This window comes from Cibotium barometz, chromosome 44 (assembly GCF_041138505.1).
Source record: "Cibotium barometz isolate CiBa-2024 chromosome 44, ASM4113850v1, whole genome shotgun sequence".
In the NCBI taxonomy this organism is placed as follows: domain Eukaryota; kingdom Viridiplantae; phylum Streptophyta; class Polypodiopsida; order Cyatheales; family Cibotiaceae; genus Cibotium; species Cibotium barometz.
In genome coordinates, this window is record NC_141089.1 from 10,862,330 (window position 1) to 10,890,285 (window position 27,956).

Below are 27,956 nucleotides of genomic sequence, written 5' to 3' on the forward strand. Positions count from 1 at the left end.
AGGGGCATGAGGAAGCTTTTTCTCAGATAAACGAAGCCCGTCAGCAAAGCTCCAATACCCTCAGTTAAAACAGGCTTTTTCTATGTAAAAAAAACGTGGATCCACATCAGTAAGGGAGTAGGGACTGATTAGCAGTGACAACGTTTAAATGAACAAATGGAAGACAACTCAGCATTCCTTGAGGCTTGAGGTAATGTGACATTTGAGACATTGAAGCTCTGCCATGACAGTTTTTTCGGAATTCATGGTAGGACTGCTGGTGGCGTGTATATGGATCTTGTAAACTTTATTGGGAAGAAGAGCTCAAGATTGAACAGTTCAAATGGTCTTTCCCATGACCCACAACAAGAATGTGATTTTCTCCTCCATGCAGTGAAATGCATCATATGTTAAACTTAGTAATGATAACATCAAACTACATCAGCTCTCTCTCTTCCCTAAACATTGAATTAGATCACATAACATTTCCCATTGTCCCAAAATCGTATGAGGCCATTCACCCATTCCTGAAGACACACTTGTTAAGCGAGCTATTCATTTTGCTTGACAGCTCACATAGGACAAAACAGGCTCTGATACTGGAGCACAATTTGACTCTGTTTTCATTTCTTGTGTACAATGTAAAGCAATCACATCACTATGTTTCCAGCAACAAATTCAGTCTCATAATGGTCTTGTATGCCTTTTGTGTCTCAGTAATTAATTCCAATCCAAAACACCCTACCTTAACCAGTGTAGCAGCTGGAGTCACCATTTCAGTCAGTTATGACTGCACGCTTTCATGGTGATTTTTCTCAGTTAGCTGTATCGACCCGCATAAAGCTTGCCATTGTAGACTGGTCATTTTCCTTCTTTTGCATTAAAGTGCAATGTTTACTTCAAGAAGGCAGATTATGAAAAACTCATCGAATGACAATAGACAGCTTTTACCTGAAAATGTCAGAGCCTCTCTTAACCTTTCACATAGCTTGATCCCAGCTCTACCATAGCTTTGATGGTGTGTGTCACTGCTGTCACTGCTGACCGTTGCTCATGTTGCGGCTCAGAATCTCCTGTTCCTTCAGATGGCGTTGAAATCTTGCAAGGCGAGCCTGTAAATTTACAATGCCAGCTGCTTTCCTTGAAAGAACATAGCTTAATTGGGAAACGTATCTGTCTATGCGACTCCCAGGTTGGTCCACCTCAGTAAGAAGTTTCATCTCCTGCAGATATAAAAAAGAGTCCATGCTCTCTCTCTCTCTCTCTCTCTCTCACACACACACACACACACACACACACTTTTTTTTGGTAAAAAACAGTGTTCTATTACTTCAGTGTACAAGAGAAGAAGCCCTCAAAGGTGACGAAACTGCAGCTGATCCATCTCTTGTAGTCTATATATATATATATACCTAGATGAATCTAGGAACATAACCAAATTCACCTTTTAGGAACGTGCATGTTATATACTCATTGTAGTCAACCCACAAGACTATATAACTATCAACTCCATTATGCATAGTATGGACTAGATACTACGACATCCCCATAGCCAATGCTGCATATCCCCGTGTCAATCTAGCTCTGGCTGTTGAACCCATGGTGAAGCGTGTGGCTGATGCAGAGAAGGTAACCCCTAGGTATACGTATATTCACACAAAGCTCTTCGTACTGAGTTTCTGTCAAACCTCCGGAGATGCAGGGCAGACACAACCATAATGAAGCCTAGCACTAAGGGAAGTAGCAAATAGAAAGAATTAGTACAGCAAATAAGTAGTTGATAGGGCAATGCACCACTAAAGATAGAAAGAGTAAGCACAATATCAACTGGCCGCAACTCGGACGAAAACTTCACAATGTGAAATCCGCATGTCTACTAAAACGAGTGAATTATATACCTAGATGAATCCAAAAACATACCCAAATTCACCTTTTAGGAACGTGCATGTTATATACTCATGGTAGTCAACCCACAAGACCATATAACTATCAACTCCATTATGCATGGTATGGACTAGATACTACGACATCCCCACTAACGTCATCAGTGCCCAATAGTGGGTGTAGAGCTCTGTATCAAGATATGCTCTCACACACGCACACCACACACACACACACATAAGACCATATATTCACACAAAGCCCTTCGTACTGAGTTTCTGTCAAACCTCCGGAGATGCAGGGCAGACTTAGCCATAATGAAGCCTAGCACTAAGGGAAGTAGCAAATAGACTGTCTTATCCAAAGCCTGTTCGAATAAGGAGAAATCCCAGGCTCGGGAATAATTAATATATATATTCAAGCAGCAGTGAGATATGAGATAGGTACTTTGGGAAAACCACACTCATCTCTCTAAAGCATCCAATCCAACAGTCTGTTCTCTCCAACGACAGGTGGAATCACTTCAAATTCCTGCAACAAAGCTCTATTTTTTTGCCAGATAGACTTGTAATGCATACCCAAATTCCATATCCTCTATGCCTGCGGGAATATTAGTATTCTACCATCCGGAGAGACGACATCCTAGATTAGACGAATATTTTTAGTGGATAGAAAATATGCTTTCCTTGGCTCCTAAACTGCCAAAATTTAGCCCTCCGTGCATCTTTGGCGGACAAATCCATTCAAATGTCAAGAGTCTAAGAGCTTTCTTTTGATGTCTAGTTCTCCATAAGACTTCCATGGCCTGAGACATGAAAGCGCACACACACACATGCACACAAACACATGAGGCAATCCATACCAAATGCTGAGGTGAGAAATAGTAAACCAAGCTAAGAGCTTACACATAAATCACAAACAGAAAGCTAGGTGGAAGAGGAGGCTGATAGGCTGTCACAAAAGTAGAGACAAAAATCCATGCAGAGCACAAGCAGTAAGCTTAAGAATCAACCGATCGAGAAAAAAAGAAAGATATATCAATGTCCATGAAAGACCCTAAAGGTCTATGAAACCCCAAGTGTTGCAATAAATCCAAGCTAGCCATGTGACTAGAGAGTTGCAAGGTAGCCATGTGGCTGTCATAAAAATGCCCATACAGATATATGGGGGAGTTATTGTGCTCGAGCTGAATCTGTAATCTCATATATGCTGAGTGCTCTCTATGTCCGAATCTCTCTATTTGAAGAATCTCCCAAAACTGGAGCTGTTGCATAGATGCCTAGCTCACTGTAGCTGGAGTGGTCTCTGGGAGCCACTGTGGCTCTGATATCGCCAATGTGACGGTTTAGGCAAGTTATCTGAATCTGGTCCCACACGAGGCCATCACCAGACATTTCCCTTCTATGTCACAAGGAAAATAACTCTCTATGTCTGTATAGCTCCATCCACTAGAGACCTAGGCAATGCTGACCTGGGAGATCCATGATCCTGTATAGTGGGTCAAACCCTTCCTTGAGAAGACAGTGGAACCTCCCAGGTATCTCATAATTCACCGGACCCTGCAGATATAGTGCTCCCTTGTCTCGACCTCCAAGGAGCAGAGTCTAGATACCCTCTGCTCTTCCTGTCTCCACTCCCAGGCATGTGATGAAAGTCGGATCTGCAAAATCTTGATCCAGATGGCATGTGACATTGTGATGCATCGCTACAGAAGAAGTGCCACGTGACAGTGGCGGCTGCTGGCTGGAGCTGCCAGCCAGGTATAACAACAGACGGGCAGCATCTAGGTCACCTTGGCAGCACTGGACAAAGGCCAGCAGCAGCCATACCATAGTTCATATCATTCACAAATGGTTGGTGAGGCAAACGTATGAAAATGTTGGAGAAAAATGCGAATGAAATTGGGGTTTCATACATGAACCGCCCTTCCCCCTCTTCCCCTCCCCGCTCCGCTTTTTCGTGCAGCTTGGTTCTTGCAGGACCCTCCGTCTTCGCTTCACCCTCGACTCAGCTTCAGACTCTGATGGAGGTTCCTCCCGCCCCACCTCAGAGGGACTCTTCCGCAGCCCCCTCGCCCGCCCCTGAGGATACCCCCATCAGGCACTCTCTTTCGCTAGAAGAGGAAGCAGCCTCGCCGTAGAGGTGGAACGCCTCCAGGCACATTCCACCATTTGCCGTATAGTTGGCGGGATCTTCTCCCGAAGCATAGTGCCCTCTAGAAAACCCCAATCGACTCTATCGTATGCCTTCTCAAAATCGAGAAGCATAACAACCAAGTCCTCACCGAGAAATCTAGCTCGGGCCGTCACCTCCCAGAAGGCGAAAATGTTGTCAAGGATACTGCGCTCCTTAACAAATCCTGTCTGGGTAGCATGAATCAAATCCCCAAGGAAGGGCTGGATCCTCAAACTCAAGGCCTTTGCTAGGACCTTGTAGACAGTATTGAGGATCGTAATAGGCCTCCAATGCCGAATATCATCTGACACTCCCTCCCCCTTGGGGATAAGAAAGATCAAGCCCTTTGAAAAACTCTGTTGCATCACCCCAGTGTCCAAAACATACTGAAAACCCCTGTCGCCTGGGTTTTGAGCCAGACTGGATTCGAGGAGTGGCGGCTCTATATTCCACAGCTCGTAGCCAGGTGTTGATGGCAGGAGGACGAGGGCCGAGTTTTGAGTTGACCACATCAGCCCGTCACAGATGCCCTCTCACCCCGTTCCTTTTTCTTTTCTTTGCAGAGGCTATGAGCATGTATCTGACAGCAGAGGAGGTTGGTTTGAGAGGACTCCAGCTTCCAGTCCGGGGAGAGGACCTGCTCGATTCTGAGTTTGTTGATGACACGGGATTGTTTCTGCATGGCCAGGAGGCCAATCTACAGAGGGCAGAGCAGTCGCTACAGGTTTTTGGTGTGGCTTCGAGAGCATTGATCAATTGGCGCAAGATAGTGGCTTTTTGGATCAGTAGCGCTCCCGCTCCGGCATGGAGCCCAGACCTGGGTTTTAATTGGATTCCTACTGACACAGCAGTGCGATATCTGGGATGCCAGATTGGACTTGATTTGTCACCTGAGCAACAGATCGCCTTGCTTCTTCTGAGCATTCAGAAGAAGTTTTTTTATTGGAGTACAGCTCGGCTATCCTTGGCTGGGAGGGTGGTGGTGACAAATCAGGTGTTTTTAGCGACTATGTGGTATATCACGTCTTGCTGGATTTTCTCGAGCTCTTGCATCAACCAGGTACAGAGGCTGATCAGGAACTTTCTTTGGTCTGGGCGGGATGGTCAGCCGGCTCGGGCTAAGGTTGCTTGGGCAGTTATTACTCTTCCGCTGGCCAGGGGCGCTTGGGCATTATAGATCCAGCTGATCAGAGTAGAGCCTTGTTGGGGAAGCTTATTGTTCAGGGGCTGCTTCCAGGCGATGAGCCTTGGAAGGAGCTTCTTTTTCAACGGCTGCAGGCTAGAGCTCCCCCAGCAGGGGGCACTTGGGCACCAGAGATTCAGTGGATCTTCACAGAGATGAGGAGGACATGCCTCAGTAGAGGATGGGAGGACAGATTTGCCTTGAGTATCCTGCGAGCTTGGGAGTTGCTGAGACCGGGGCTTTCTCAAAGACCTCCCACTTGTGATGAGGAGCGGGCCAGACAGCCGCTCATCTGGAGCCCCGTGGTATGCACAGAGCAGGGTCATATGCTGGGTTCTCGGCCTCGTCTAGCCTGGGGACCATTGGCGGCGGGCCGAGCACGCAGTTTTGGAGATTGGTAGGCCTTTTGCAGTCTCCCGGAGGAGATCCAGGCGGAGAGGCTGAGTCACTTCAAAGGGGGGCTGATTATGAGGGGTGACATTCAGGAGGCAGTCACTGAGGAGTGGTTCACGCCTTTCGAGCCAGCGGCCCCACGGTGGATGGAAGCCTTTACAAAATTGGAGATCCTGATTGCTGTCAGAGCTTGCACTGAGGATGGTAGATGCCTCTACTATGAGAGGCAAGATGAGGGCAGACTTCAGAGAGTGGAGGCGGAGTCGCCTTTGGTTGCAGAGTGCATCTTTCAGAGGATACGGGTAGTGGCCGCCGCTTCTCGGAAGTGGCATATTGATCCAGACCCTGCAGATGTAGACTTTGATTGGCGCATATGGGCATATGCTGCGCGCCCCTTGGCCCGGCTCCAGTGGGACCCTGGCGAGTACGAGTGGCATGTTCCTTATGCGTCCCCTGAGGCCACAGAGATCACCTTTTTCCAGTACACTGTTCGTTTAGGGAGGCATATTTTGACTGCGAGGAGAACGGTCTTTCCAGCTGCATCGGAGCACTGGCGGCTTCAGGGACTCTCACAGGAGTTCCTAGAGGATTTTTGGACCAGGCTCTGGGCTAGCAGACAGGCACGCAGGATCTCGGCTTTCCAGTGGCTGGTTGCCCACAGGGGCTCTGCAGTTGGCACCTGGCTTGTCTACGGTGGCCTTACGCCGGCCTGCGTCCGATGCGGCCACCCATTGGAGACACGGAGACATTGCCTATGGGATTGTCCACAGGCGCAGCAGATTTGGCTGAGGATGCTGCGCATTTTGGCCCCCCTCTCTCCAGAGGGCATGTATACGTGGGGAGCCGCTGCTTGGTCGACTTCGTCAGGGCCAGCTCTGGGATACAAGACGGAGCAGGAGAGCCAGGCCATCAGATTCATTGGGGACCAGCCTGGCCTTGTTCCTTCACCGGATTTCTCGACAGCCGACCGGACACAGGAGAGGGATATACGATGGGAGCTCCTCAGCAGCCTCACCATATGGTTCACCTGGAGAGCCCGTTGTTTCAGGGCCTTTGAGGGGAGACTGGAGCCACCAGCAGAGACTGTTTGGGCTATCTGGCACGAGTTGACTCACACCCTGCGAGGACAGTATGACCGCATTCGGGGCGACTTGGATCGAGCGATCTTGCGGCGCCGACCACTTGGCGCAGCGGCCCTTTCTATACTCTACACGCGGGTACCCCCCGCTAGCACTACACGCCACCTGTTTGGATTTTCCCCCCTCCTAATGTATGATATAGCCTCTCAGCTATTTGTACTTTTATTTGTACTTTTCTGCACCTAGGGAGAGTCTCCCTAGCTACCTTGATTGGATCTCTGCTCTGCCTTCTTAAGAGCAGGAGAGGGGTTTTGTAGCCAAGTGAGCTTTTTTTATAACTAATGAAAGGATCTTTTCTCGGGGGACCAAAAAAAAAAGAAGAAGCAAAAGTCTCTTCATAATCTATTCCCTTTTTCTGGGAGTAGCCTTTAGCCACAAGTCTTGCTTTGTACCTGTCAATCGCGCCCATTCCGTACTGTACCATCTGGGTACTGGCCTGCAGGTACTTTTTATACAGATTTTTATTCACATGAAAATACAAATTTTGCAGCCATTTCAGGGCAGGTCAGCTTCAAACCAAATTCTAGGGGTTTGCCAAAAATTACCCTTTGCCAAAAAAACCTGCAGGTGGTGCCATTCATACTGTTTGGTTTGGAATTTGGGGGTTTTTCAAATTGAGGTCAAAATCAGCAAATTGAGCCTCTTTCAGTTGCAGAAATTTGGGGCTTTTGTGAAAATTGGCCAGTTAACTGCACATTGAAGTGATTGCCCCTCTGCTGAGTCTGAGATGAGTAGTATATCATCTGCATATAGCAACATGGAGTTTAATATGTCTATGCCAGTGAAGAGCCCATGCTACCCAACCTATTAATAAAGTTGGATGCCTCATCGATGTAGAGGCCAAACAATGTCGGTAAGTGATCACCACACGCGAGAGAGAGAGAGAGAGAGAGAGAGAGAGAGAGAGAGAGAGAGAGAGAGTTATATTAACGTCTACGGAAGACACCAAGGGTCTATGAGACTGTAAGTAATACAATGGATACACTTGAGCAATGGAAGAACTGAAAAGGAAATGAAAAACACCATTGTGTATCCATCCAGATAGCAGACAATTATCCTATTATCCCTTCTGTGATGGGAGCATGTCATGTCGGCAAAGAGCCTCGCGGATTTGTCACTGTGTGGTGGGAGGGTCCTGATGCTCTGGGTGGGGGACGTTTGGCTCGTAGTATAGATCGAGCTCTCTTGCTAAGAACTCCTCTAGGGCGTGGAGCCGGAGCATGGGTATGGGTGGTGGGCTCTGAAGTCGGCCAGGCTGGGCCTCTCTCTCAGCATGCTGCCTCAACACCACATTCATGTGTTGTTTGAGCTCCATCAAGTACATGTCCAGTTATCTCTGATCCTCATACTGTATCACCCGTGCGAGTGGGCCTGAATCCCTCTCAGAAAAGGCAGTGGAATCTCCCTCGTATCTCATAGTAAGCCGTATCTCGTTGTGAGATTGAGGTGATCCCCCTTGTCCATCGGGCCAGAGGATCGTGTGTCCATGTTTCAACCTCTGAAGTAGGCATGTGCACATGTGTGTGTGTGTGTGTGTGTGTGTGCGCGCGCGCACGCGCGTGCGTGTTCTCTCTGTCACTGCATAGCCTGGTTTCATGAAGGAGCTGTTCAAAGTCGTCAGCTACACAATGATCGGTCAAGATCAATCAAAGGAGTGTATCTAATATTGCAGGTCATCTCGTGTGAAATAGGGCATCTCAAAGTAGTTCTTTCCTCGCAGAGGGTGTAATGTCCAGACGAAATCTTACTGCAACACATATCTTGGTAATGATAGATGGCCAATAAAACATACTTATAAGATTAAAAACCTCATCCACTTCTATGCCCTTTTTCAATTTCAAGCTGGTCTGGACTCCAAATACACCTCCCTGGCAATGTTCCTACTGTCCTTTAGGAACCTCTGCAGAATCACCACCTTCGAAATAAACCCTTATTTAAAATGAATCTGCTTCTTTGAATGGTTGTGGGGTCTAGAAAATCAATTCCCAGAGCCTGTTGGGAAGCTACTCTGCTGGAAATGTGCTGCCAAGAACCCAATTTGTAAATATCATGTCTCATGTAACAATGTGGCAAGCATTGAGGCCCTTCGGAACCCCCAAAAGACATATTGAAGATGGTCCCCAGAGTCTGCACATGATGTCCATGGTTCGGCATTTATTTTGGTAGAGCTTAGTACATCAGACAATTTCACTGAGATGCTTCACATGATGATACCATATATACACTGATATTCGGAAAAAAATGTATGAAGGATAAGCTCTCCCCTATAATGCAGTATGGATGACTGCTCACCCCAAAAGTTGTTTTTCATTCAGGCAGGTTCACATAAGGTTCATCTTGGAATGCCTTGCACTCAATTTATTTGCATGTAGCCTCTAGGGCTAGAATAATTTGTGGCAGAAAATTCTCTTGCGATGTATTTCTATGACATTCTTTGGGGAGTAGCCAGAATCCAGATGTTTACTGTACTAGATCCTAGTCTGAAAACTAGCCTATCCAGATTCCATGCACCCTTGCCCATTTTGTCCACCAACATATGCTCCATTTTCTCTTCAATTATGGTTCTTTAAAACTTAACTCTGATGTTTCTAAACTTGCTAAGTTCACTTCCCTCTCTTACCCAGGACTTAATTTAGTAACCTTGCCTCATGGTGGCTCCAAGTTGTTCACATCACACACATTAATAGTAAAGAAACGAATGTTCCCAACCATGAGCACATTTCCGCTTGCATTTTTGTAGATTCAATTGCCTTTGCAATTGTGAGTTTCTTGAGGCTTTCCATGACAACTAAAAAGGGGGCCCCCTAAGTCCTGATGTTTGTGGGGAAGGCTGCTATGCACATACCTCATCATTTAGTCTGCTGCAAAATCAGCAAATTATCTCCCTTGTTGAAAAACTCCCACACTTATTCTCAAATATATCATACCTCTTATTTCCAGTAAGGCTTCATATGCCTTGTTGAGTCCAGTTTAAGACTCACTTCTTACGTTGGAGCTGCCACTCCATCAAGCCAGTTATTCCACTTCTTTTATAAAAGCAGTCAAGAGAGAAAGAAAGTAATATTAACGTCTACAAAAGATCAAAGGCTCAATGAAATCAAAAGTGAAACTGATTCCATGAAGTATATATATACACGCGCGTGCACACAAACAGGGAACACTTGATGGTTGAATCTAAGACAGTCAAAGCGCAAAAGGCAGAAGTAAGGCTTGGAGCATCTACACAAAACATTTATCTACTGCATACTCAACCATAGGTCTCTGGAATTTAATAGAATGATTTCAATCGTTCTTTACATCCTGTGTCCCTGTAGTCTGTACCACACTGGTCATCAACTGATGAAAATCACTACATCGTAAGCAACACTTTTTATGATTGCGAACAATTACCTCACGAACCAATTCCATAGTATCCTCCACTTCCAATCTGTGAGCAGAAATCAGGTCCTCCTCCTCCTGGAAAAGAGAATGGTGCAAGTGAAAAATTGAAGAAACATGATGTAATTAACGTAGCGTTTGGCATACAAACATGATCCCTATGCAACATAGAATTCACCACAACTAGAGAAAATTTACTTTACACTCCAGCAAATCATGTTCCATCCCAAGAAGTACAAGACACAAAGTTACATTCCCCAACCAACTTTTCTGAGATTATACCTCAAGAATGCACTTCAACTACCCTGTTATTGGCATTTATGCAATTAATACCACAAAACTCATGTTGTTCTGACTTGTATAGTAGCATCCAAAGAGTGCAGATCATGATGCTCTCACGTCTTATTTCGCACCCCACGGGCCACACCATACAGGGCCTCCTTTCAGCTTGTCACTTAAAAGCACAGGGAAAACAGGTTTGGAAACACAACAGATGGGAGATAGGAACTCCCACAGTTGGCTCTGTCTTCATCCATACATTTGTCCTTGCAAGGAGAAGACAGTTAATGGTATACCAGAAAATCGACATGGATGGCAACACACGACCTCTCCATAGAGACTGAAGCACCATTTCAGTACCAAGGGCATCCTCACACTATGCAGCCAGGAACTGCAAGAGTCATGAGAGATGACATTTGGCAGATATACATCTATAGGACATGGAAACAACTAAAGACCGTAAGCCCCATGATGATCAGTTACTTATACTCATAGAATATGGGTTTGTACCATAAATGTTAAACTTTCCGTTGTCAAGCTAGTTTGAAGGGAAGAAAGTCTTTATTTCTTTTTCCACTCCGTTTTCTTCTAGCAGCAGGAAAGGAGTCTGGATGTCTGCCTAGCTTAGGGTCCCAACCACATACTCATGTTTTTGTCTGGGAGTTGTAGCAGACATTGCTGTACCGCACACGGGTTTGTGGCACTAGACGGTGTCATGGGTTCACTCTGGCAGTTTGGCTCCAGGAGAGAGGTACAACTACACTGCCCCGCTCCAACACTATGCACACACAACTCCGACAAGACGCTGTGCTACCAAAAACTAGTCAGTGACATGAGAGATAGATAATCAACAAGACGACTCACAAGGGACAGTACAGAACATGAGAGCAAAACACTAACACTTTGATTCATCCAAAAGTCTCTCTCTGGCAATCTCAGAGTTAAATACAAGTAGTCATCCCATAGTAGGTGCACCACTTGGCAATGAGTAAGGCATGATCACTGCGCGATTACCGCTAATTGCCAATCTGGTAGCACCATCCACACAAGTCACTGGAATGCATTGCTGATCTCAGTAAAAGTGCCAGAAGTAGGTAGCTGATGGAGAGGGTTGTAAGTGGGTATTTGATGCCCCCTTGTCTTCTCAACTGAACACCTGTCAGCTGAACACTTGTTAGCAAGAAAAGGCTGTGGGAGAAGAAAGGCTCAGGCCAAGCTGTTAGAGAGGTATGGAGAGGCCACAAAGGGAAGCCAAGGAGGAAGAGGGGGAAAGGGTGGATGATGTTGATGGCGATGGTGAACGCAGAAGGGAGGGTGCTGGAGAGACCGGTGGGAGTGCAAACATGTGAAGTGGGGAGAGAAAAACTTTGGTGTGTTGGGAGGCCGTTGGAGCGGCACCTGGCGAGAAAGCAATCACTTATTTTGGAGGCTCACCAGCATGTCAAAGAGAGCGAGGATGGAGGTCAAGGATAGAGAAGATGGAAGTGTCGAAGAGAAGAGGGAAGAGGTGTCATATGGCATATGTCAAGGAGAGAGGGAAGTCACGTCCTCACAGGATCGAACCCTATCAAAACCATGGTCATCAACACCAAAATCATCTGCAGGCAACTCACCACCCAACCATGATACTCACGAGTCCAGAACCCATAGAATCCGAGCATCCCCCTGAGCCCGGGCTAGAGAGCCTCATGGGAACTGCCAACCCTGCAAGTCATACCTTACCCTTGGCGTCCCATACCGCCTCGTGAACTTGCCCTGCTAGCTCCATGCCCTGCTCCTCCCTGGCCCTCCCTATATAGCCTCAGGGAAGAGTGTCCGCCAAAAAAAGCCAAGAAAAGCGCACACACGCCAAGAATAGCGGAAAAGCAAGAAAGAGAAAAACAATCCTGCTGACCCTTGTTCCCATAGATAGCACTCTAGCCCGTTATCCGCCTACCTATTCCTAGCATGCAAGCGTGCACATGACATACTCCCTTCACATTCGGTAATGGGTTCCATCTCCGATTCTTGGGTCGACATCTTGAAGAGGACAAGTGAGAGCAAAGCTTGGTTTTGAACAAGGAAGAGTACGAGGAGAAGTGTGGCAAGAAGATTCACTTGGCAGCAGGTTTCCTCTCAGGCAGAGCTTTGCTTTGGTGGAAAGAACTCAAACCTAAAACCAACAACCTGGGCACAGTTTAAAGAAGTCTTCAAGAAAGAATTCCTCAAGAAGGAGGATGACTACAATATCGTTGCTCAGTTTGCCAGTTTGACCATGACCTCACAGAACCTCACTTATGAGGTCTACCTCTAGAAATTTAGAGACTTGCAGATGAATACGAAGATGGATTCTACTACTCTTTTGGGTTTCTTCGTAGCCGGTTTACTCAACTCGTACCGTTTACAGATAAAAACCAATCCAGTTGACCCTTGTTCCCATAGATAGCACTCTAGCCCGTTATCCGCTTGCCTGTCCCTAGCATGCAAGCGTGCACAAGACAGAAGTGGCGGCACATAAGCAAAAGGTGGACACGTCAGACTGTGAGAGAAAGAGATATATATTAACGTTTACGGAAGACCCCAAGGGCCTATGAGACCAAAAGTAATACAATGGTACCATGGATATACTGAGCCATGGAAAACTGATAGTACATGTGATCAGCAGATGATCCTGTGTAGAGTGAGATATGTTGTCAATGACAATACCCACCTCTGCCAGAACCGATCTGATGGTGGAGTGAATGTCACGCCTTTGTGATGGGAGCGTGACATGTCAGCAGAGAACCACACGAATCTGTCTCTGTGTGGTGGATGGTCCTTATGCTCTAGGTCGGGGACATCTGGCTCGCAGAATGGATCGAGCTCTCACTAAGAACTCCTCTAGGGCATGGAGCTAGGGCATGACGGGTGGTGGGCTCTAATGTCGTAGTAGAGGAACTGTTGTGGGCAGTGGATTCCGATGTGGATGTATGTACCACAAAGAAATCTGTGATGGCTCTCTGTGAGGTGTCCTGTCGGAGCCGAGGCTGTCTCTCAGCATTCTGCCTCAACACTACATCCTTGTGTCGTCTGAGCTCCATCAAGTACATGCCCAAGCACCTCTGATCCTCAAATTGTATCACCCGTGTGAGTGGTCCGAATCCCTCTCAGAAAAGGCAGTGGATATGGCGTGTGTCAAAGAGAGACAGAGAGAGGGAAAGGTTGGCATATGGCGTGTGTCAAAGAGAGAAGAAGAAGCTATCAAAGAGAGGGGGAAAGGCGGCGTGCATAAAAGTAGAAGGTGGACAAGTCGAAAAGAGAGGATGGGGTCGAAGAGAGGGAGGATGGGATCGAAGAGAGAGAGAAGGTGGCATGCAAAAAAGTAAGGTGGAAGTGTTGGGAGAGAGACGATGAGAAGAGAGGGAAAGTGGCATGCACAAACTCAAGGAATTCATGTTAGGGCTTCCCCATTTTTTAAAAAATTCGATGCCTCCACACAATTGCATTCCACACCCCACAAAGTCAGGATTCCCTCTGTCTCTACACAGCTTCACCCCATCACAAGCTTCAAGTGGCTATTGCACAACAGAGAAACTAAGGGTAATGGGGTGACTAACAGTAATGTTGGGAGAGAGGCGTAAGGGGGAGCAAGAATATGAGAGTTGAAAAACACTTCCTTGAAAAAAGTTTAAGTAGCCGGGAGGAGGGGGTTGAGAATGGAAGCGCGAGAACAAGCAGCATAAAAGTAATGGGGAGGGGGGAGGACTATGACAAGAACAAAGTTGAAATTTGGTCTCCTACAACTATAACAATGAACTGACTAGGGGCTTTTCGACCCACCCCGGTGATAGGTAAAAAGAGAGGAAAGGAAAAGAAGAGCAAAGAGGAAACACTTTAAACACCCCCAGACAACCAGTACTCACAACCTTTGATTCAATTTTAATCCTCCTCTACACAAAACTCAAGGTGATAGATAAACTCAAGAAGGTCCTCTTCATCAGGAAGGACTACCTCAGTCCACTCGTCATCCACCACCCTCAACAACACAGACCATACATCACCATGAACTTCAGAAAAAAAAACAACACTTCAATATGAAATCCTCTGAAAGAAACCTCAAGCACTTCAGGGCCTAATTCCACAGACAAAATCGTGCTTCAACTCCTACTGTAACTCGGGCAAAGATTCTTGAAGTTGGAATTCCTAAGGAATCAGCAACGGTGTGGTTGCTCTTAAGGTACGAGCATAGGCAACCAGTGTCCAGAGCAATAAAAACTGACCATGGATTGACCAACATAACCATAGACTCACAATAACATGCTGAACCAGCCTGACACCAACTCTCATGTAAACCTCTTCAAGATCACAAGAACCTCAATCACATTCTGCTGCATATCGAAATCAGCTTCCTCAGAAGAGTGATTACTGCATATCCCCTCATCAATTCCAGCAAAGAAGACACTAGCTTGTCAACACCAAGCGCTCGTGGCTCTCAACAAATAGCTTCACAACTTCTCTCACATACTAAGACGCCATACACAGAATCAACCACCTTCAGTAGGATAGCTTCCCATCGAATCACTCGACATTTTCCTAGGCACACATTCTGTAAAAACAGCACACAAATGCAGCATATCTAAGATGGACTGTATCTTCTCTCCGTCACCTTCCAGCAGCCACCTTATCAGCTTATGCAACAGAGTACACGAGGTCTCCCCCTTCTTACAATCCTGCGCTATTCTCTATCTAGCAGCAACCCAAGTTCCACCTCATGCTCCTCCCAGGAACACGTATTCTCCATTCCTTAGTCAACTTGCATGCACATGCTCATTTCTAATTCTGCCAGCCACCTCGGCAAACTGAATTTACCACTCTTTCGATTTCCTTCCCCCAAATCTAAAACTCACTACAACACTAGGTGTATGTACCTATGTGCCTACCCATGTACACATTTAGTGCATGAAAAACTAAAACAACTTTTATCCTATCACCGGGAGCCTGTGTTGGGCATGTAGCACTAGACTCTAGAACTCACAAGGAACTCCTGATTGTTAAGAGTTCTGCGGGAGGATCGTCAAACTGTACCATACCTGTAGCAGACCTTGCTGCCCGGCACACTAGGGTTTGTGGCACTAGATGGTGTCACGGGTTCACTCTATGGTAGTTTGCCTCCAAGAGTTGCTACTTGACTAGGGAGACGTGCGACTACACACAACTCTCACAAGACACTATTCTACCCAAAACTAGAGAGTGACATGAGAGAGAGAATCAACAAGATGACTCACAAGGGACAGTACAGAACATGAAAGCAAAACACTAACACTTTGATTCATCCAAAAGTCTCTCTCTGGCAATTCCAGAGTGTTTATCCAAGTAGTCATCCCACAATAGGTGCACTGTTTGGCAATGAGTAAGGGGTGATTGCAGCGCGGTTGCCGCTAATTGCCAATCTGGTGGCACCATCAATGCAAGTCGCTGGAATGCACCGCTGATCCCAGTAGAAGTGTCAGAAGTAGGTGGAGAGGGCTGTAAGTGGATCACTTTGTCTTGTCAGCTGAACACCCGTCAGTTGGACACTTGTTAGCGAACACTTGTCAACGGGACACTTGTTAGCGAACACTTGTCATCTGAACACTTGACAGAGCGGTCTGGCGGGCCACAGGAGGAGCCATTGCCAACCCCATTGAGACATTTGCGCTTGGAAGCCAACCCTTTCCAAGCAGCATTGGTTGGCAAGTTGGGAAAGGTCACATTGCTACATCATGTTAAGCTTGGCCTTACAAAAATAATGCCTTGCCTAGTTATCATTCCAAAGATCATCAGCACCAATGTAGGTGCAGCTGTGCGATTGCCATTGTGGTGCACCTCTTTCTCACGTGACCTTGAACATTCATCAACCTTGATCATGATCATCCATGTCAGCCTATTTGAACGCGAACGCAACTAATCCTAAGGCATGGCATGATGACATGGCATTCTGTTTTCATTTTCTTTTCTTTCTTTTGCCATTTTCAAAACGTTTTAGGGGTTGCCCTTTTCATTCCATTGGATTGTTTTGACAACTATGGCTTTTACAGATGCCAGGTTACTTAGGAACTCGTATATCACATGCACTTTGAATCTCTATGGGTTAGTCCCTTTTTTACATATTTCTATGCGATGCACTTTCGATGTACTACCTTGCTCTCATTGACACTTGTGGTCTATTGTAAGACGTTAAGGTCACTCTCTCTCTCAGACATTGTATCAGATCCACCATGATGTAACTTTTGGTCTCATAGGTCATTATGGCCTTTTGAAGACGTTAATATAACATTTCATTTCATTTCTCTCTCTCTCTCTCTCTCTCTCTCTCTCTCTCTCTCTCTCTCTCTCTCTCTCTCTCTACCATCACCTCGCCTTGCTGCCATCACCTGCGATGTTGCTAGGTGCATTTCTGTCGGCGCCTACGTTCGCTCAGGTGGCCTGCGCGCCTGGGCTTGGCCGCCTAGCTGCATAGGCCTAGGCGCCTGGCTACGTAGGCCTAGGCGCCTACCAGCAGGGCCGGCTGCCAGCCTGGCCGCCTGCGTAGGCCTAGCTGCTTACATGCCTGCCCGCCTACAACTTCCGGTAGCCCACGTCCAGCACACCAACGCCCGCCAGCGTTCACACCTCTCGCTCGCTCTCTCTCTCTGTACGTTCCGCCTCCCCGCCTCCCCTTCTTGCCCGTCTCTTTCTGTACGTTCCGCCTCCCCCCCTTTTTCCCCTTTTCGCCTCTGCCCGTCTCTTTCTGTACGTTCCGCCTCCCCCCCTTTTTTCCCCTTTTCGCCTCTGCCCGTCTCTTTCTGTACGTTCCGCCGCCCGCCTCCCCTTCTTGCCCGTCTCTTTCTGTACGTTCCGCCTCCCCCCCCTTTTTCCACTTTTCGCGTCTGCCCGTCTCTTTCTGTACGTTCCGCGCCTCCGTTACCGCACCCACCCTACCTCAGGCCCCCAAGGCAGCAACATAACTCTCGGCTTGAACCCCTCTCTCTCCCTGCTGCTGCTATCGTTTCGCGCTTGTGTCATGGATTAATTTCAAATCCATTGGCTGTGAGAAGTTTTGCAAAAGGTCATGGCCAAGACCGGGTTTAAAGAGGAGCTCGTGAAAGTGGAGGACAAGCTCGGCACAACTATCAAAGAAAACAAGAAGATGGTCGACTCTTCCATTACCGCAATCATAAACCGCCTCTCCAAACTTGAGAAGGGATTTGACAAAATCCAAGAGCTCGAGTTGAGAACATCCAAGCAAGAGGCTGAGATTTCAGCCTTAAAGGAGGAACTAGTGGAGGCCAAACTGCATGCTAAAAGTCAAGCGGCTGAAATCTCAGCCCTCAAAAAGGAGTTGGAAGCCACTTCAAAAAGCAAGCTTGAGGATGGAGAATTTCAGCCCTCCTTTATTGAAGAGCTGAATACCATCAAGGAACAAATGAAGATCATTCGAGAGGAGGAGGAGCAACATAAACAGAAGACATCTTCATGGGTGGAGGTGATCACAAAGACACAAAAGAAGATGGACGAGGCCGAGAAATGGATCGAGGTCGCCAAGAAAGGGAAAGGTAAAGAATCGCCACCCATCCCCACTCCCACCATCATCAACATGACCCTTGAAGAGGAGCAAAGGAGGAAGACCCGGGCCTTACATGTACGAGTGTCCGGTCTAAAAGACCGTGATGATGCGGAAGGGGAAACCAAGGAGCTCTTCTCTATGATGGGCATTGAAGCCACGCACACAAAGGCATGGAGAGTGGGAAAGAAGAGAGAAGGTAGTGGCGAATCTTCTTCTAAGGAGAGAGCACTTATCATTCGTTTCCCCTCCATGGAAGCGAAGAAGGACTTCTTGAAGAGACGTCCTACACTCAAGCAAACGGGAATATTTCTTGGAGATGACCTCACACTCTCGCAACTTGCCCACATGAAAGAAGTTATGCCCGAGATAAGGGCAGCCCGAGAGAAAGGGAAAGTGGCCTTCTATAGAGATGGTAGAGTGGTGATTATGGAGAGGCGCTCTTCATGACGGTGCGAGACCTATGGGACTACACTCAAAGTTGCTACTTGGAATTGTAATGGATCTCTACGCCTTGATGTAGGGGCTTTTGAGGATAGTTTCACTGGGAGGGATATCATCTTCTACTGTGAGACGCATCAGGCTCCTGGACAGTCCATGCCACATGTTAGTGGATACCAATGGGAGACAGCTTGTAGACAGGAGACTCGTTCAAAGCATAGAGGACGGGGCTCAGGAGGAGTGGCAGTATTGTTTAGAGAGGAGCTACAGCCACTGATACATATAGTCCGCAGAGATGAGCAGGCTAGGTACATGTGGGTTAGATTGAGGGCAGAGACCGGCAGATATCTCTACATTGCTATATGCTATTTTGCTCCTAGTACATCAGTGTATGCATCACCTAGCGGGCAGTCTCCCTTTTCTATTTTGGATGATGACATTTGGGAGTTCTCCAGGGATGGTGACATCATTCTCCTGGGGGACTTCAATGCTAGGACCGCCCATAACCAGACAGTATTTTATGATACCTCAGAGGAGATGTTGAGGGAGCTTGATGTTAGGGATATGGGCCTATCTAGACTCTCACAGGATGAGGAACATACAGTGTATGGGCGGTATTTGATAGACATGGGGACTGCACATGGATTGGCCATCCTGAATGGCCTACAGAGATTCCCGACATCGGGCGGTTTCACTAGCTTTCCACATCGGCATGGTGCTAGTACAGTGGACTATGTTATGGCTCAGCCCAGTCTCATTCCCTCTTTTCAGGATTTTATGGTAGGCACTAGGCCGGTTGGAATAGCAGTGGATCATGCTATCTTGTCCTTCACTCTCACATTTCAGTTCAGCACCGCTACATTGGGACAGGTCTCCACACACACTCGTTATACCTTTACGAGGGAGACGGACACCGTATACACGGATGAGATATACAGACGCCTATGTGCCGAGGAGCCGGGACGGCCATTAGATGAGCTCACTCAGATATTGATAGAGACGCTTCATGCTGCAGCATCAGAGGCATATCCCCATAGTCAGCCTACACGGAGACGATCTGGGAACATGCCCCAGAACAGTTGGTATGATGAGGAGTGCAGAGAGATGAGGATCAGATTACAGAGAGAGGTGCTCATGGGTGTTACCACTCACAGACAGTCACGGATTACCTTCCGGCACCTAGTGCGACGGAAGAAGAGAGCTTATCTTGCTCAGTTAGAGAGGGATTTGTACCAGTTATTTATGAGTCAGGACTCAGGCGAGGCATGGAGACTATTCCATGAGCATTCACCATCACCAGCCATTACCTCCACAGAGATTTGGGGTGAGTATGCAGCATCCCTGTACACAGCACCAGGACAGCCGCCCCTGCCAGACCCATCGGAGCCATGCCCAGAGACATGTGCTTTCTTTACTGCTGAGATGGTAAGGAAAGCTATTGACAGGATGAGGACTGGGAGAGCATATGATCATGATGGTTTGGTAGCAGAGCACTTTATTCATGCCAGAGATATGCTTGCAGAGCTTATTGCTATGATGTTTAACCGAGCCATGTGTGAGGGTTTTCCTGAGACTTGGAATATGTCCACGATTGTGCCTATCTTCAAGTCAGGGGATCCCATGCTTCCTGGGAATTATCGTACCATCATGATTGGTCACACATTGGCTAGATTATATGCATCTGTTCTTGAGCAGGAGTTGAGTAGATGGGCAGAGAGAGAGGGCATACGTGCATCAGGGCAGGCAGGGTTCAGGAGAGGTTTCTCCACTCTTGACCATATCTTGACACTCAGAGCTATTATTGAGGAGGGCAGATTATATGGCAGGAGGATTTATTGTTGCTTTGTGGATTTCCGCAAAGCTTTTGACACAGTACCGAGAGCCAGGCTGATGCGCAGACTACAGGAGATGGGAGTGCCCACAGAGCTGATTTGGGGAATCATGGCTTTATACAGGACAGTTGTGGGGCAAGTACGTACTACCCAGGGTATATCTGAGATGGTTCACTCCACTGTTGGGGTGAAACAGGGCTGCCCCCTTTCCCCCACCTTATTTGGGATGTATGTGGATGAGGTTTCGGACTATGTAGAGCGGGAGGGTGACAGAGGAGCACAGCTAGCAGGGACATGGATTCCGCTGTTATTGTATGCTGATGATATTGTGCTGATCTCAGATTCTCCAGAGGGGATGCAGCGTCATTTGGATGCATTGCACATGTTTGCAGAGGACAGTGGATTGTCTGTTAACCTTGGTAAAACCAAGGTGATGGTGTTTAACACCACAGCACAGTGGGTTAGGAGGTCAATGCCCACCTTTACATATGGTCAGGAGACAGTGGAGTATACAGATGCATATACTTACCTTGGTGTGGTTTTTAGTGGCCCACTATTTTCCTTGAGGAGAGCAGCGGAGACCAGATTGACCAGAGCTTATGCAGCATTGGGGAGACTAGAGAGGATGTGTTCGCAGGTTCAGTTTCAGGAACCTCGAACAAAGCTCTGGCTCTTTGACACTTTGGTCACTTCAGCCATGCTGTATGGAGTGGAGATATGGGGACCCTCAGTGGATCACCACAGCCGAGCTGGTAGCACTGATGGATGGAGACGTATGGAGAGGCCCTTGGTTTCTATGATTTCCCGGATGATTAGGGCCAAGGCCTCCGTACCACATGATATTATCCGTGTAGAGATGGCTGCCCCCCCATTGGTAGTAGAGGCACTCACTCGATCAATCTCCTCCCTGGAGTCTTCACGACAGTTGGCATCACAGGGAGACGGATCATGTTGGTATGCACAGATGACAGATTGGTTCCAACTGCATGGCTTTAGTATGGACAGGCTACCTCCATTTCAGTACTCCCTGGATGCACCCTCCCTCTCTCTCACACGGGCAGAGATTACCAGGCTTATCAGGCAGGACTTGACTCAGCTGGACACTAGGAGGACATGGATACAGCCGACACACGAGCTTGGTACGAAGATGGCTTTCTATAGAGATCATCTTCTCCAGCTCACGGAGGATGGGTTTGTGATTAGACCCAGCTACATGGATACTCATCTTTCTCATGGGGTACGGTGTGCTATTGGTCAGATGCGCACATCCTCACACCAGCTAGAGATTGAGACTGGCAGATTCAGAGGAGTACCAGCTGAGGCCAGGATTTGTCAGCTGTGCCAGATGGAGCCAAAGACAGAGTTACATTACATATGTCACTGTCCAGTATATTATGAGATACGAGGCCGTTTCCACTGCCTGTTCAGAGAGGGCTTTGGACCACTTTCTAGAGTCATGAGATACCAGGATCAGAGATGCCTTGGATTGTACTTGCTGGAGCTGCGTAGACATAGAGAGGGTCTCCTGAGAGGGAGGGGATCAGAGAGGGAGAGACACCTACAGAGGCAGATTACAGACTTCTTTCGACCAGAGATTGAGCAGTCAGGTCAGCAGGCATTGCAGCTAGCCCCAGAGCACAGCCGCACCAGAGGTACACTGATTGATCGGGCTATAGAGCTGGGGCAGTCCAGGCGCCCCAAGATGAGAGGCCCATCTCGACACCGGCGGAGACTACAACAGAGGATCAGGACCATACTAGCACGGCATGGGAGACGTCCAGTCAGAGTACTCACCATGGAGGATATTGAGGAGATCCGCCAGCGTCCGATGCGGCACATATTATGAGATGGAGGCACCTCCATAGTGTACCCCTCCGTCCCACATGATATTGTATCCCCTCACTATATTCCACTCACCTCCATAGCGTACCCCCCCCCCTCACTATATTCACACCCTATAAGGGTTTCTGTTTACCTTCCATTTCCAGTTTCATTTTCTAGGTGCCTGTAGGATCATCTTTATTTTTCATTTTCTGGGTTTTTTTATCCAGACATTGTATCAGATCCACCATGATGTAACTTTTGGTCTCATAGGTCATTATGGCCTTTTGAAGACGTTAATATAACATTTCATTTCATTTCATTTCTACTTAGAAACTCGTATATCACATGCACTTTGAATCTCTATGGGTTAGTCCCTTTTTTACATATTTCTATGCGATGCACTTTTGATGTACTACCTTGCTCTCATTGACACTTGTGGTCTATTGTAAGACGTTAAGGGCTCTCTCTCTCTCTCTCTCTCTCTCTCTCTCTCTCTCTCTCTCTCTCTCTTGGAACAAATTGCTATGAATGTATGGGTGTTACCTCTTTGATTATATAAATTTTACAACTACCTAGAGATATATCAGACTATGTAATAACAGAGGTGATCGAAACAATGGTTTACAATTCATACTACGTTATTTGGCAGAGAAAAGAACACTGTGAAGTAAACGACCCATAAGCTCAGCTCAATGAAATTATTCAACCCTTTTACCTCCAAAATAGCAGTAATGTGGCTATCGTATCCATTCTGTGGGATCACCATGTCAGAGGCATTTTTTGACCTTAATTGTGCAGTGTGAACAGGCTCCTCCTTGTAAGATGACCGTTTCGGCACTGTAAGGTTTTTGGGCTCATCGTTTGAGAGATAGTCCCCGTATTTGTCTGGCTTATCATCCTTCACAGCTTTGCGCCGAGGTGGAGAAACCCTCTCTTGTTCATTCCTCTCTAGCATGGGGTCACGCTGGTAGTTGAAACTATTGGACATTGTGTCCCTAACCATAGCACAGTCTTTGTCTGTTGAAAAAGATGCCACTTTACTGTCTTCCCTGGTTACAAAGCGCTGATTTGATGAGGAAAAAGACCATCCATCTGGTTCTCCTGACTGAGTTTGCCAGCTTACCCGTTCCACTGATTTCTTACTAGCTTCCGTACCCCTGTAATCCATAATGTTATCAGATACTTCTGGTGATATCGAGGGGGGAGAAATAGTAGCCGAATCCCTCTGAGTCTGCACCCCTGTATTTGGACTTGGATCCCTCTTGGAGTTGCTATTCTTGGACAGCCCCTTCACCCTGCAGCCTAACACAAAGTGAGTAAAGTCTTTCATAGACCCTTATGGTCTTTTCTTTGTTTGCTCTCTCTCTCTCTCTCTCTCTCTCTCTCTCTCTCTCTCTCTCTAGGATGGTACCAAGATAAAGACGAGGAGGGATACTTTGATGACCAGTAATGGGAAGCTGTGCCAATGATCGAATGGGATTTAGTGCTACCATACCTAAGAGACACCAGAGCCCCAAGGGCTTTGGGCACTGCTTTTGGACAATGGTCTATCTGTAGATCTATCTATTGGTTTTCATTTGTTTCATTTACTATATTGTATAGGGGTGTATTAATGTGTTCACATGCAAGCGGGTGTGTTTTGTGATTGTGCATGTATGGGTGGGTGTGAGCGTATATGTTTCTTTGTACAATTTTAATGTATGTGTGTGTGCTTGGAGATTATACGTGTATGTGTGCTTGGAGATTATACGTGTGTACGTGCGTGCATGTGTGTGTGCGAGTGTGAGCTCTGAAAGAAGGCATATGGGCAGTTTATCGTGCGGAAGGCTCTTGTTGAGGATTTTCGTAAACCCAAACCAAAACAAACACAAGAACCACACCCAAATGATTGTTTTTTATGCTTGGCATCATAGATCTACTAGTTGATATCAAGATCAACATGGTCTTTGTGATATCTTGTGTCTCATATGTCATTTTGGTCTTTTGCACACATTAATAAGATTCTCTCTCTCTCTCTCTCTCTCTCATAGTTAATTTCATGTTCATTTTGTCCTTTTTTTTCCTGGACATCCAGAAGACATTGAAAGTTGTACATTAATTTGTCTCATAGGTCGAGTTCGGCCTCTAGAAGACGTTAATACAGCTCTCTCTCTCTCTCTCTCTCTCTCTCTCTCTCTCTCTTGTGAATATATCTTTCTTTCTCTCTTTCTCTCTACTTAATTTCATCCTTTGCAAGGAGCATTTTAAGTACTGACAAGCAACGTAAGATGATGTCTGCTCAACCAAAAGAGTGACTCATGATCACTCGGTTCTCTTACCGCTGGATGATAGGATTACCTGTCAGCATATCTGAGTGTGTTGAGTGTGTGCTCACACGAACCAGTATTTGGAGAAATGCAAGAGATCATAACAGTACGAGAGTCACCAACAAAAGAGTCACGCAAAACTTCGGTTAATTTGCTTCCCCTAAAAGGAATATGGCCTTGCTCATGATCAAGTGCCCTGATGCACTCCTTTAGAGCAAGCAAGCTCTTGTTGATTTCAGCCCCCTCAATTCTGCAGAGCAACCAAACTCTTGTTAAATTAGGAACTGCCACAGTACACAAAACTTTATATTATAAGATACAATACCTGGTCTGACGATCGTTATCAGTGGTATCAGCCCCACGTTCACTGCCAGCCAGATCGATGAACGAAAACTTGCCAACCAGTTTCCCTCCCCTCTCTTCCTTCTTATTGGAGTGCTTTTTGATAACCAATTGAAGGATTGCATGCGATCTGGATGACTCTTCATTTGCCCCAGTTGAACCTGTACTCCGCGATGCATTGCCTTTCTCAATGTAATCTTTCACAAGCTCCACATCTGAAACAGAAAATTCCTTTAAGCCTACAATACACACTTGCTGGCGGCCATCTTCACGCATGCAAAGCTTCCTGCAAATTTAGAGCAGAGGCCACATTACTTCATTGTGATGAGCATCAGGGTCAATGCATACTTATCACGTAGAAAATCACTTCTCTCTCTCTCTCTCTCTCTCTCTCTCTCTCTCTCTCTCTCTCGACATCAGCACCATATCCAGGAGTGGCTAGCTCACTTACACTCACACCCGGAGATCATGCTCCGAGGCATTTTTGCCTCGCCATCGCCTATGTATCACATATTACACCTCCATTATGGTACTGGTTCGAGCTAGACAGATCTGCATTGCATTCTTGTATACCCTACGCATATAGGTTGCATACTGAGCCTCTAGCAGTAGTGCTCCATCCATCACACCCCCCCACTAGCTCAGTACTTTCATACTGTATTTCATGTTCATTTTGTCCTTTTTTTTCTGGACATCCAGAAGACATTGACAGTTGTACATTGATTTGTCTCATAGGTCAAGTTCGGCCTCTAGTAGACGTTAATTCAGCTTTCTCTCTCTCTCTCTCTCTCTCTCCTCTCTCTCTCTCACACACACACACACACACATGAGCGCGCGCACAAACATATGTTAACATACATAAGTGTTTCTCCTTTATTTGGTTAATTAATCAATTATTGTTAATTGAAACATCCAAGAGAGAATGAAACCACAAGAGAGAATTGAAACATCCAAGAGAGAATGAAACCACAAGCAGACTGCAAATAACAGTTTGAAATTGCAACAATTATAACATTCTAGAGACCTACATGGATAGAGATACTAAGTTTGCAGACACCAATGATCAGAGTGCAAGGAGAGGATAATTTTGTAGTAAAAGGAATGCTAGAGCAGCATACAGATCTAAGCATGAGATGGAATTCAAGGATCCCACACGGCGGCTTGTTAGCAGTCATCTCCTGTCTGTATATTTACACCAGGGCCTCTGTTGTGGGTGTGCCCGCTCGTTTTAGGTGTTTTCTCATTTTTCCCCACTCTCCATATTTTTCCCTATTTTTCATTAGGTGTGGGAGGCTGTCATGTGGCTGTTGGCTCATCCAGATGATGGACTTTGCTGCCCCCCCAGGCTGTCCTCTGTAGCTGGCCGACTTGATCTGCTGCTAGCCGCCTAACAGATGATGGCCGACTGGAGGGCTGAGCAAGTCGTGGACATTTATGGTGCTGTCGGCTGTCTTTCTACTGGCCGACTCGCTGATAGGGGTCATATAAAATGGCCCCTTGCCCCCACACACATTGTATTCTGGTACTCGGGATTTCTTGTGTATATAGCAGAGTTATACGCTTCTCTCTCTCCCTCTCTATTGCTGTGTTTTTCTGCAGTGCACTTGCTCTTGTGTTTTCAGATCTTGTCTTCATCTCCGCTGCATATGCTGACATGGTATCAGAGCTCTAGGCTCTTGGAAGATCTTGGGAACTGTGTGAGCAAGAGGGGGCTGTTTTGTTGCTGATTGGAGGACTGTTTTCGACCGTACGGGAAGAGGAGAAGCAAGAGGAAGGCGGGCTGATTTGCCGGACAGCCACTTGCAAGTTTAGTTCCTCAATTTTTCCCATCCACCCTCCCTTTTCAGTTACACCCCTGCAATGGCAAATTTACTTGAGATGGCTGAGAAGCACGTGAAGATCCTGACACTCCCCACGTTCCCAGTGGACCATCAGTTGGACGGGAACAACTACAACATATGGAAGGTAATGATGGAATCTGTTTTGGAGTCTTACGAGTCCCATAGTCACCAGAAACGTTTTGGGGTTTTTCACATTTCGGGGTTTTTGGGATTTCAGGGCAAAACGTTTCGGCCTTCGGCTAAGAAACACCAAGGTTTCGTTTTTTTTTCTATATGCCGCCTGATAGATGGTAGCCGACTAACTTTGATGCCCCCCCAGGCTGCCCTCTGTAGCTGGCCGACTTGATCTGCTCTGCTGGCCGCCTGATAGATGCTGGCCGACTGGAGGGCTGAGCAGGTCGTGGACATTTATGGTGCTGTTGGCTGTCTTTCTACTGGCCGACTGGCTGATAGGGGCCATATAAAATGGCCCCTTGCCTCCACACACATTGTATTCTGGTATTCCGGATTTCTTGTGTATATAGCAGAGTTATACGCTTCTCTCTCTCCCTCTCTATTGCTGTGTTTTTTTGCAATGCACTTGCTCTTGTGTTTTCAGATCTTATCTTCATCTCCGCTGCATATTCTGACACGGCTATGCTGCTACATTCACACACTAAGAGAGAGTTTCAGTTATGAGATGCAGGTGTGGATGCCTAATTCACACAGACAAGCAGTCATTGTGGGTGAGAGGATTGCCTTTTGGAAATCTCTCACTACATTGATGGTGGGGATTTTAACATGGTTGAGATGCTAATGGATAAAAGAGGTGGACATGAAGGCTTGGTGCATCCTCTTGAAAGAGTGTCTTGGGAGAAGTTTATACTCTCCATTCATGGCAGAGATTGTTGGCATGAGGATGACATTTTGAGTCCATCCACTCTTCTTTATTCATGGTCTAACAGGAGGAGAGATGCAAGATGTATCTATGCACGGTTAGACAGATTTTATGTGGATGATAGGGTGCTTGACAGAGGTGGACATACTTTTATTGCTACAGGCACCTCCAAATCGGATCATTGCCCAGTGGTTTTATGTATTAGAGATCCGAATTGCCATGGATCAGCACCCCATGTACGCATCCCTGATCATTTGTTTTCGGATACAGAGCTATCACGTCGTATGCTTGATATTTGGAGATCTCATGATTTCTTATAGGCCTCTCAAAGCCTGGCCTCTGCTCTCTGTGATATTAGTGACTTTTATCACACATGTGCCATGTCTAAGAGGCAAGAGGCCTTGGACTTAGAAAGGGCTATTAGACGTAGATTGGTTGCCTTGCAGAAAGAGCACGAGAAACATCCTCATGCTCAATGGGTTGCAGATTCTTTATGTACTGTTAGGGCAGAACTTCATCAATCTCTTGAGCAGCGCGCGGAGTATC

At 46.7% G+C, this 27,956-nt stretch overlaps 1 protein-coding gene across 1 annotated transcript in view; it reads right to left on the reverse strand.

Annotated features, from left to right (window-relative positions):
• Nucleotides 1-579: 579 nt before the first annotated feature.
• The window catches only part of LOC147612954 (kinesin-like protein KIN-13A), a 50,440-nt gene continuing 23,063 nt past the window's right edge, over nt 580-27,956 (reverse strand). Inside the window, exons 8-12 of the mRNA XM_086782228.1 lie at nt 24,676-24,978; nt 24,382-24,600; nt 22,760-23,339; nt 10,141-10,206; nt 580-1,202 (exon numbers count right to left, since the gene is read on the reverse strand). Coding sequence (XP_086638354.1) covers nt 1,014-1,202; nt 10,141-10,206; nt 22,760-23,339; nt 24,382-24,600; nt 24,676-24,978 — 1,357 coding nt within the window. The 3' untranslated portion in view covers nt 580-1,013. The remainder of the gene's footprint in view (nt 1,203-10,140; nt 10,207-22,759; nt 23,340-24,381; nt 24,601-24,675; nt 24,979-27,956) is intronic.